Source organism: Coffea eugenioides, chromosome 3, assembly GCF_003713205.1.
Source record: "Coffea eugenioides isolate CCC68of chromosome 3, Ceug_1.0, whole genome shotgun sequence".
Taxonomy (NCBI): domain Eukaryota; kingdom Viridiplantae; phylum Streptophyta; class Magnoliopsida; order Gentianales; family Rubiaceae; genus Coffea; species Coffea eugenioides.
Genome location: NC_040037.1, coordinates 15,732,634 through 15,744,990, shown reverse-complemented (window position 1 = coordinate 15,744,990; position 12,357 = coordinate 15,732,634). Strand labels below are relative to the sequence as shown.

At 33.3% G+C, this 12,357-nt stretch overlaps 1 protein-coding gene across 1 annotated transcript in view; it reads right to left on the bottom strand.

Moving 5' to 3' along the window:
- The window catches only part of LOC113766162 (major allergen Pru ar 1-like), a 37,822-nt gene extending 30,219 nt beyond the window's left edge, over positions 1–7,603 (bottom strand). The window contains exon 1 of the mRNA XM_027310381.1: positions 7,428–7,603. Within this exon, the coding sequence (XP_027166182.1) occupies positions 7,428–7,603 (176 nt within the window). The remainder of the gene's footprint in view (positions 1–7,427) is intronic.
- Between the last annotated feature and the right edge of the window lie 4,754 nt (positions 7,604–12,357).

Below are 12,357 nucleotides of genomic sequence, written 5' to 3'. Positions count from 1 at the left end.
GAAGAAGAAAGAAAGGAAAGAAAAGAAAAAGAAAAAGAAAGAGAAAGAAAAAAAGAAAAGGAAAAAAAATTTCACCTTATAAAAAATTCTACTACAAAAATTTTTACCTTACAAAAACTTCTACAAAAAATTTTTTCACCTTTCAAAAACTTTTACAAATTTTTTTCAAAAATTTCTACAGTGCACTACAATAAAGTTTTAGACAAACTCTCAAAAAACTCAGGTTCCAAACAGGCCCTAAATCTTCTACCTGTTGGCCAATTCGAGGTTCCATTCTTAATAAAGTCAGCAACTTTCTAGTACGAGTAAAGTCCTAAGCAATGTTTTAAAAACCGGACCGTTAATTGAACCGGTGAAGTGAAAGGGTCGAGGTTCAACCGGTCGGACCGGTTCAACCTCGGTTCAATGAATTTTTTAAAAAATAATTTATATAAATATATATATGTACAAAATAAGACATGTAATGGACTAATTTAATATTTTATATGATGAAAAGTTTACTATTTTTTAATAACTTGGATTTTTAAAAATAAATTTTTTAAATTATAAGTTAAAACAAATAAATTTCATCTCAATTTCAATTATATCTAAACCCAACCCCAAAATATCACAATATTTTGAAATTATACAAAATTCATGTATCTGAGAATTTAGATATTATGAATTTAAATTTTAATTTACGTTTTGAGATTTAGATATTGCAATTTAAAAAAGAAAATTTGGAGTTCGAAGGAAATCAAGAAAATCGAAAATAGAAATGTAAACTTGATAAGAAACAAAAAATAAGATAAAAGTGAGTGGTTGTGGCATTAAATAATTTGGGTTAAAAAAAATTCTTTTTTAACTTTTTTCAATTTAATGGACAAAAACAAAATTAAAAGATGGAAGAAAACATTAATAAATTAAAAATAAAGAGGTTTGATTAAAAAGGGAGTGACAAAAGAAAAGATGATAGAGAGAGAGAGTTGAAAATTAAAAAGAAAGAGCCATGAGGGGATGAGATTTTGTAAGAAAAATGGAAAAAAAAAATATGAGTATTTGCTTTATATAAATAAGTTATCAAAAAAAATTAATAAGATGTGATGGTGCAACGGTTAATACATTGGTCTTTTATTACAAAGGTCTTGGGTTCGAATCTTGATTGTTGCATTTTGCAAAACTTAAAAAAAAAAAAAAAAAAAAAAAAAAAAGGGAAGCTGAAAACCGGAAAACCGCCGGTTCAATCCAGTTCGGCGGTTTTCACGGTTCAACCGGTCTTTGACCGGGTTTCTAGCAAAGTCAACAATGTCATTGAACCGGACCGGTGCCATGGCCGGTTCGCGGTTCAACCGGTCGAACCGGCCGGTCCGCTCCGGTTTTCAAAACATTGGTCCTAAGTTCTTAAGCAGAAACTCAGGATACTTAAAATAGAGAGGGCCCTCAGTGTGCCAATTATCATACCAGAAGAAAGGATCACTACCATCTACAATATATACACAGATCCACAGGTAAGCAAGTGGTCTAAGGTGCAATAGCTTTCTTTAGCACCGTGAAGCATGTGCAAGTATTTTCGTTACACATTTGCTTACTCAAATGTCAAAGCCCAGTTGACATTGGGAAAATGACCAAATTAGTCCCTGAACATTTTTTGCTAATGTCAATTCGGTTCCTAACATTTATTCTTGGCCAATTTAATACGTGAACTTAAATTTTGGATCCAATTAAAACCTTCTGCAGCGATCCATCACCTGAAAGTAATTTGACTCCTAATTTAACAACTAAGCGGGGCATTTTGGTAACTTTAGATTGTCTCCTTCTTCCATCAATCTCCACCGCCTGCCACCGACCTTCTCCTTCTCCAGCCCTTCTTCTACCACCCTTTTGCTCGCAAGAAAAGCAGAAGAAAAGAGCTAGGACCAGGTACAAGGCTGAATTTGATTGTAAACTATTTGTAGCTGCAGTACATCTAGTATTCTAGTATAGAATTACTTGTACGTCGTACCATAGATTATAGAACTAGAATATGCAGTTGAGAGTATGACAATTGATGATTACCGCTTTGGCCGCCTAAACAGCTTTGGCTGTTTCAAATTGCAGATTCTTCCTTGGCCTCAATCCAATCCCTTTTCTCATGTCGCCTTCTTTCTATTAGCTCCGCTAGCACTATATGTTTTTATATACAAGAATTTTTGCCCCTTATTCATAGTAGTTGTTATATTCTGCACAATACATGTACACCCTGGTTTGCACTTTAGCAAAACGCACATTACATGTTTATAAGCCAAAAAAAGTTGGTGATTGGTTTGTGTGAATTCTGGTTGACTTGATTTTGATTAAAATTGGGTATGGGCTTTTTGTTGGTCTCTATCAAAAAGCTCAATGGCCATGGATAAGGAGACACCACTGGTGGTTGATCATGTCAACTCATCAACTCAAAAGAATCCCACCATCAACAATTACAAAAGAGATGTTCATTTCCTCTGCTGGTCCTTCCTGTTGATCTTTTTGGCCTATGGAGCTGCTCAGAATTTGGGGAGCACCAATAATGCTGTCAGCACTATTTTAACTTGTAACTAGTTAAATTGCAGCCTCACATGTTGCGTGAGGGTGCCCAATTTTCGTTAATATGCTACAACAGGGATGGTCCGATGGAAGAGATGCATACTTGACATGCCAGAAGCTCCATTTAATGGAAGTTTTGAAAGACCAACATCCGAAGCCTTTCTCTCACATGTCTTGCCAAGAAGGATATTGTTGGTCTTTAATTTGCTATGAATGATAAATAGATTACATCCAGTATGAAGTTACTAATTTTTAAGACAAATATAACTAATCACGATAGCAGTTGGTACACTGTAGCGTGGTAGCAGTTAGGCGAAACCATTTTTGGGGCACGTCTCTATGTTTCCATGGGCACAATGCCCTTGTTGCATCATCCACCTCTACCAGGTCCCCATGGCTGAGATAAAACAACAACACGTAAGGAAAACATAAGATATAAACCAAGTAATTTTTTTCTTAAACAAAATATTGAAGCAACAGACCATTGAATTCATTGATAGTTGCTTCTCTTCCATGATTTATTCTTGGCCTCCCATCTGTGTAAGCTTGAAAATAAAAGAGGGAGGAAAACTAATAATAGAACATGAATTACCTAACAATTGTTGAAAGGAATCGTGTTTTATAGTAAGAAGTACCAGTAAGTCGGAAAAGAGCTACACAAAAACTAAGTATATGGAGAAGATTTAGATATCTTGGAAGCAGACACATGCAGGAACAATCCATCATCTGGACCAAGAACAGAAAGAGAGGTGCTAAGTGGTATATAACTAACTTCATTCAAAGATGCACTCACCTTTCGCTCTACGAATTTCAGCAGCACTTGAAATCCAGAACCGAGAAAATCACAAATTTTCCTAATTTTTCCTAGATGGTTATTTGTACAGTTGAGGGTCATCTGAGTTGAGCGAGCTCTAACCTGGTCAGAAAATGTGCCACTGCCTCAGCTTGCTGACGGTAAGATCTCTCTACTTTAAGCTTAAGAACATCCAACTCCTATTGCAATCAAAAACTTCTTCCATTTGTGCCTAAATGTTGCCAGGCCAATTTTCTTCTTTTTCTGAGAGGCCACTACTGACTCATTAAAACTATTCTCATCAATAACTGGACTGTGATCATTGAGCATTCCATATGAAGTAGTATAACAAAAATTATCAGATGTCTTACTTAGTAGATAGATACTGTGAAAGAAAGATACTATGTGGTCTTTATGCTCTATTGGGATCGTCCGTGTTTTTGCTATGTAGGGAGAATTGGTCAAAAACCTTCTTAACCAAGAAAACTACGTGATGTTTTTCTATATTCATTTAAAGACCAGAATTTCATTAAGATAAGGTGACGGCATGAAATAAAAAGCCTCTCAGCACAAACATTTTTCCATCCCCTAATTAGCTTTTATGAACACAGAGACAAAGGGAAAGCTCACCTCTTAGGAGTTCAATTCAAAATATTCAATCCGCTACCCCATTATGACTCCTATTTTTGAGGACCTTAATATTTAAATCAACTTTAATTCTAAAACTAATAACTCAAGAAATTAAGCCAATCCAATACTGAAAAAAACCAAAATTCCATCAATGATGCTTTCTTTTAACAGCGATGAGCCGATCAACTTTAATTCCATCAATGATGCTTTCTTTTAACAGAGATGAGCCAATCAACTTTAATTCCATCAGTGATGAGCAAGACATCCCCAAGAAAACTATTTTACCAAATAGAATTGCATATGGCCAAAAGGCATGGTTCAAAAGTGAGAGTTCCCTCTGCAACAATGCAGTTTTGTCCCTTATTCCCTTTGAAACATTGCCTCTCATTACACCACCAAGACTTCCATCCTATAAGAAAAGAAACTAAAGCTGTCAAACTGACTGGTACGTATACAGCTGAATAGATATAATTGGCGTGTGATGATTCATTCTACTACGGTGTCTTCAAACTCAGTAGACAGTTTCAAAAACATACTCTAGCACAAGTTCAAGGTACACTTATTCTTATATGAGTAAATTTTATATATACTGTCAGTGTATATACACTTATTCTTATCATGGTTGGATGAATGAAACAATCACTTCTTATATCTCCGATCTTGCAGCAGCTTCTTTATGGTAACACAATCACCTGTTTCTAGACACTTCAAATAGATCGCAATAACAATACAAGGGCAAAGAAAAGAAAGCCAATGAGGACTAAGTGACAGAAGTTCATCACTGCATAAACCAATTATTAGTACATACACAAAGATAATTTTTTGGAGTACTTGGAACCAAATCCCAAATGAACCAGTGCCAACCACTCACTCAGACACGTAAGACTGTGTCTGGTACCAAAACAAAAATATTTTTTGATATATAACCATGGTCAAAAGCAGAAATAAAAGCACTTAAATGTGCTGTTCTATTCCAAAGAATCAGCCCTTGGCATTGAAAAAATATAGCTAAAATCACTAAATGAGGCAACATTCAACAAGGAAAATTAATTCACCTATTTTTCTTCTCCATTTTGGCCACCCTTCATAGTGATAATTATTTGGCCTGTTCCTTTTTCATTGCCACTCATAGCGGCACGCTTCAAATCCTGCATGTACTACAAATCAATACTTAGAAACCCTAAAAAGGGAGTTTTGAATTTTTCAAAAGCTTAGAAACCCTAAAGAAGGAATTTTGAATTTTTCAAAATCCGTAAAGAATGACTATGGTTCTTTCAATCCATTAAAAATTCAAGACAAAAAATAGGGGTGATTCTGATTCGACAGCAACCCTCCAATCTACCCCTTGTTCAAATTTTACTCTGTTTTATGCTAGTATCTTCGGACTTCACCAAATAAATGCAAGTGTGTAATTGTGTCTTAGAAATATAGAGATTTGCTTGTCATAAAGCCATCCAAAGGTCAAGTATGTTTAATTTTTTTACCAACTAATGTCTATGATGATTGATTGAATAAAAAAACATTTCACATACAACAACAAAGTACATACGCACTCGATTGCAACATGTTGAAACTTGAAAGATACAAAGCTTTTCGTTCACAACCACATTGTTATATAGTAAACAAATATGCGTGCATTTACAAACCTTGAACAACTATAAAAGCTGTTCCAATCACAAAATCAGGACAGTCCATATCCATCATGATGCAAATTGAGATCAAGCTATCAGGACTAGTGCTCCATTGTCAAATCTTGAGAAAATTGACCCCTTGGGTTTCATTTTCCATGTATATTCCAAAAATTTTTCCCATGAATGTCACTAGATAAAACAAGATTTGAAGAATTTATCAAATGGTAGTAGAACTATCATTTTTTGCTTCAGATATTATATGTTCTATCAAGATTTATAGTATACTGAGCTAAATTTAGATTCTACGCAATTTAAGGATGTAATTTTGTCAAATATAGATGACGGAACTGTACTGGTCAATCGCCATTCAATGGTGGTCAAATGGTCATTGAGGCAGTGGGAGTTTCAACAGCCACTGAACATCATTGGAAGAAGGAGAAAATCAAAACTACATCATTTTGACATATTCAGTAAGGATTAACGGTTTAAAGTTACCAAATAACTACAAATATGTGCTTTTTTAATCTACGGAATAACTACAAATATGTGTTTTTTACTTTTTCTTTTATAAGTTTCACAAGCAAAGACATGTACAAACGTAAAAGTTTGAGGGTCATTATCACACGTGCAGACGTAATAGTTTGAGGGCCAAAACATTTTGTCAAGAACATGCAGTCATGCATAGGGAGCACCAAATCATCGTATTTTTATGCGAGCCTAAAACATGAAGACCAGGGCCCTTTGACTGAAAATCAATTACAACATAAGGAAATCATTATACCTAGTTGTAACGTTTGCTCACATTGAAATACCCAAAAAATTTCACGTCTTTTTCTCACCATAGTTGCAAAACAAAAATAAGAAGAAGAATAATTGTAGATTCACTTAATATAAAAATTGCATTCCATATGCTATTGGATCAGTACGAATTAAATGTTTTTAGAGGTGTTTTTCAAAAATTTTATGTTAGTGCAATTTTTTGCTTTTTTTAATCCAAATTGGATTCAAAATAGTTTTTGTCCTTTTTTTCTTTATGACAATTGGATTAAAAATAGGTCGTTCCTGGACAATAGCAAGGCAAAAGCTTCAAACAAGGTTTACCACTTATTTTAGTACAAAAACACAAGCAAAGCACACTTTGAAGTTTGATCATAACTTCAGATAATTGAACCAAACAGCTTAAAGCAAAAGGAAACGTTGGAAAAACAACACAAATAAATATGTGGAAGAGTCCTACAGTAGGATGACTAATTAGTTGTAGGCATCAGGATTTGTGAGGAGGTAAGCCTCAACAGCCTTGAACAGTCCCAAAGACCTTTGTTTTCCTCCCTGGATTTCTTCCTCAGGGATCTTGACATCACCCTTGGTGTAGATAGAGCTGATGGTCTTGCATATTGACCCTCCATCAGGGGATGCTTCAAATTTGATCTCATTAGTGAATTTCTCAATTCCTTCTTTCAGTGCATCACTCTCAATTACACTATAGCAATAGTTTGTTTGGATTGTAAGTTATTTGGGATATTTTTACTGTAGCACTTTTTGTGATGTGATGTATGTGAAATAAAAAGATAATTGGGAAGATAAAAATGTGTATTGGAAATTGTAATGATGATGTAAGCAAATAAAATTGGGGAAATAATGCTCAATCCAAACAAACATCTTTGTCAAGTGTCTCAACTTTGTGTTTGTCACTCTTAAATGGGCTAGCTGAATATTGAAGTAAAAAGAAATTGTCAGTAATTGTATACTTGTATCAGAGATAATTTAATAATACATACAAGAAAAATCCATCGAATGAAAACAAAAATCAGGAAAAGAATAAATTCTAAAACTATTCTGGAAATTTTTTAATGGTTCCAGCTCCACCATCTCCTTCAAGAATTTCAACACTCTTATTGGCTTGTGGCACAACCTTAGGAAGAAGGTGGTGGTCAAGGATAACGGCCTTGAACAACCTTGCAGGAGGGATTGAGGAGGTCATCTCAGCACTGTAAGTGATAGGGTCCATGATATATGCTTTAATTTGTTTTTGGCAAATGGACAAAGATTGAGAGCAAGAAGGGTTTCAAGAAGGCTTTGGTAGTTCTTGAAGAGGTTTTTTGGTACAAGGAGTGGTGAGAAATAAGAGTGTTTATAGACTACTGAAAGTAATGAACCCATGTTTAAAAACAACAAGCGAGTTTTATTCTCTTAGTCAAAAAGTTGCAATGGATACATGTTTCACCTGTAGGTTGTCTAGTTTGAATAATGGGATTCTGCCTTCAGTGCCCCCTCTAGAATTCTAAAACTGCTTCAACAATTTTGGAGTTGGAAATTATGGCAATTAGTTGGCTATTGTAATTTGCAACCACAAAGACAAAAGGCAAAAAAGCAGAAAAAAAAACGCCTAGTATACTTCTCACTCGAAAATTATTAGGGACATAAGGGAATTTAATTTGTTATATTAGAATAATGGGATAATTTCAGAAACCTACCCAGAGGTTTCTAATAATTCACTTGGCTCCTCTAATGTTTCAAAAATTACATCTACCTCCCTTGTCCTTTTAAAATGACAATACTAACCTTAATATTTTTAATAAAACTCTCTTGTTGCCTTGGTTATGCAGAGGATGGATTTTTAAATTTTTTTTACCATTTTCCTTCTTATTCATTTCTCTTATATTTCATTAAAAGTATAGAAGAACTATTGCTGTTGTCCCTAATATATATTCAAATTGAACGTTAAACTAGTAATTTTTTTTTATAACTTTTAATATTCTCCAATTTTTTTGTAGCTCTTTTTTTTTTTGGGTATCAAAATCAAGGATAAGTCAACAATGATTAAAAACAAATAGCCCAAAATTATTACCAAATTATGATAGTTCCACCACTAAACTAGTCCATAAATTTTTATTAAAAAAAATAGTCCATAAACTTTAAAAGAAACAAAATAGCACTTTTTTCTCTATCTTAAAAAGAATTTATATTCCCAGTAAAGCATTATGAAAAATACCCTATTATAACAAAATATTTATTATTACAGTTGATTATTAAATAACAAATATTAGTATGAAAAACTTGATACTCTTTTTATTTAGAAGAATAAATTGAACTTTGTAAAATAAGAGCAATTTAGGGTATTCATTAAATTTTTTATTCTATTTTAAAGTTTGGTTATCAAAGTGTCAAATCAACAGATTTTTAATATATTAAGGGAACTAAGTGAAATAGTAAGAAACCACAAGGGAGGTTTCTTAAATTATCCCTAGAATAATAATTATCTCTAAATATTTATCCAAAAGATTTTCTACTCAATAGGCGGCATTCCGAAAACGTCACGGGTCAAAATATGGCATTTTGGCAAGGAATCAGTCACTTAAGACTTTAGTGTTGACATTCGAACGTGATGACTCATTTTTTGCATATAATATTGGAAAAATCATATCCTATTGTGGCTATAACTTCTCGTTTCCAAATCCAATCAATGACTATTGGTCGACTGTTGACCACAACGGCTCCATCGTCATATCTTGAGAATTAACCCCTTCAGCGTCATTTTCACGTAGATTCCAAATTTCTTTTGTTTTCCATGAATGTCGCCGGATAAAGCAAGATTTGAAGACCGGAAAAATCATACAAATAGTTTCCCTTACATATTAGTTATTTTGTATTTTGTACATCTCTCTCATATTAAATGATAATTTTTTGTCCCTTGCATGTAAATTCTGTATCTTTTATCTCTCTCACACATGAAATAATGATTTTTTGTTCCTCAGAGATGAAAAATTAATATTTTTAGTCCCTCGACTCATTTCTATTTAGATTCTTGCCCTAAAAAAATCACATGCAACCCATGGCTCACAAACTTTAGGCAAAATTGGAAGATTGCAGGGAAAAAAGAAATAACATCCCTCACATTTCTTTTTTTTTTAAGCCCTATTTTTCTAGCAAAAAATAATGCAATCATCATGGCTGCCTCCGGCCACCATAGTGGCAGTGTCACCGTTGGTTGCCAACACTTTTGGTCACAAAATTTTACTAAAATTCAACACTCCATTCAGCTTTTGATGTGAAATCTAATTTCAATATTAGTTATTGCAAAAAAAAAAAGTAAGAACAAAAATGGGTGAAAACTAAAAAATTATGGATAGAACCTTCCAACATATTAAAAAAAAAGCCCATGTTTTCTCTATTCGCCATATGATTTTCCAAAGAAAGCACAAAACTAATAGTGAAACCAGATTCTATTTATTTTTTGTTTTACTTGCATTCATGCATTTTTGCCAAAAACTAATATTGATATCAGATTCTATGTGGAAAACTGACTAGGGAATTGAATTTTGGTAAAATTTTGTAATCCGAAGTGGCAGTGACCGACAGCTGCACTGCCAATACGGTGGCCGACAACAGCCCTGGTTGCTGCCTCAGTCTTGGTTAGGAAAATCCAATGAAGAAGAAAGAAATGTGAAGGACATTTTTTCCTTTTTTTTTGGCCATCTTCCAATTTTACTCCCAATGTTTACAAGGCATGAAACGCATGTGATTTTTTTGGGGCAAGAAATGAGATGAGAGACTAAAAATATATGCTTTTTATTGTGAGTAAAAGAACAAAAAAATCATCATTTCGTATGTAAGGAACGTAAAAAATACAAAATCAATAAGGAAGACACTACTGGCTTGATTTTCCCTCATCAAACGGTTGTAGAATTATCATTTTCACTTCATATATAATATATTCTATCAAGATTCATAGTAGACTAAGCCAAATTTGGATTCTATGCAATTTAAGGATGTAATTTTATCAAATATAGATAATGGAATAGTATTGGTCAATCGCCACCCAATGGTGGTCAAATGGTCATGGAGAGAAAGTGGGAGTTGCAACTGCCACTGAGCATCATTGGAAGAAGGAGAAGATCAAAATTACGTTGTTTTGACATATTCAATAAAAGATAAACTGTTTAAAGTTATGGAATGACTACAAATCTGTATTTTTTAAGTTAAGGGGATATCATCACTATCAAAAATATATATAGAGACATAAAAGTTTGACGGTGATGTCGCAAAACATTTGTCGAGTACATGCATGGGAAACACCAAATCATCCTATTTTTATACGAGCCTAAAGAATGAAGCCAAAACCCTTTCGGGCCCTCTGACTGAAAAAACTAGTAGTTACCAACCTAAATTAATTACATGTCAAGCCACTGAGCTTAGCTCATTGGCGGGGCGTAGGTAGGGAGTTCAAACCCCACCTGCAGCATTTTATTTGTCGGAAAAAAATAATAATTATTACATGTCCAATTTAATTCACACTTTGTAAAAATATATACTTTACATTTCCAATTTAATTATTTGTTCCACACTTTACCCTTCTCTCAAAATATGCCCATCTTGCTACTTTTCCATTAATTGTAAAAATTAAAGTACATAGTTAAAACTCTTGTACTCTGACATTGAATTAAAAAATAGCTTTGGATTTCTTCGAACATTAGTTTTTTGTCTGTTTTGATGGTTCCTCATGAGTCTGTTTGGATGATAGAGCTTTAATTACAAAAAAATTTTTGCTTACATTATAAACACATTTTTCAATCAATTTTTTTTTTATCTTCTCAACCATCATTTTATCTTAAATATATCACATTCCAAAAAGTGTTATGGTGTTTTTCCAGAATACCATTCCAAATAATCTTCTAGAAGCCAAACCCAAGTCTAATTGCAAATTCAACCTTCCCTTCATTGCCAGGTCATGTTTGTAATTGCAGCTTTTAAGCATTTTAACTGTCTAAGTTCCCCAATGAAGGACCTTTGAAATATTGCGCACAATTACAACATATGGAAATCATTGTACTAGTTGTAATGTTTGCTTTCATTGAAATAACCAAAAAATTTCGCCTCTCTTTCTCACTAAAGTTGCAAAACACAAATAAGAAGAATAATTATTGTGGATTCACTGATTATAAAAATCGCAGTCTGTACACTTTTATTTTTCTATAGAGGTAGAAAATAATGTGCGCATGATGTCAATAGTTATTTAAGGTTTCATTTCTGCTGATTAATCTGGAATAACTTTTAATTTCAACTGTCCTAATCAATAAAGTCTTAAGCCAAAATTATTTCTGAACTTTTACAAGCAATTAGGCCAATAGTCATCTTCAGAGCTGTGGACTTGAATTTGAAAAGTCCAAATAACTGAGAAACACTTAAAGAAAAGCAATGTGAAAAGTCCAAATATTCACCCAGTGCAACCATAGTACAGCAGCTGCAATAATGCTAACAAATGAATGAATACAAGCAAATTCATCTCTGATCATAACTGTATCTAGCTGAGAATTTACTTTTTTTTTTTAACAAACCTTGTATATGAGAAGGGGACGCCAATCCTGAATTTTATTAGCCGAGAATTTACTTAAGCATGAACAACAAGAAACTCAAATTTATACAGTAATTTATTTTTTCTTTCTCAAAATGGTAAGCATTGGCATCAGTCCTCATAAATTTGAGTGAGAAGGTGAGGGAAGGAAAAGGATTTTTTTTTTTTTTCTTTTGGTCTCTACTTTCATTTGTCGTCTGGACATGCAAGAAAAATGATATCATGGAATAAGTTTCTACAAGTCAAGAGACATATGCCCAAAAAAAAAAAAAGCAAAAGAATTTTCTACTTGGAATAACTATTTTTTGAACCCATAATCTCATATTATACCTTCAACATTTATTTTGATCACCTAAGTTATCAATAATTGTCCCGATACCTCAAACTTTTATTCTGGATCCATTGCACCC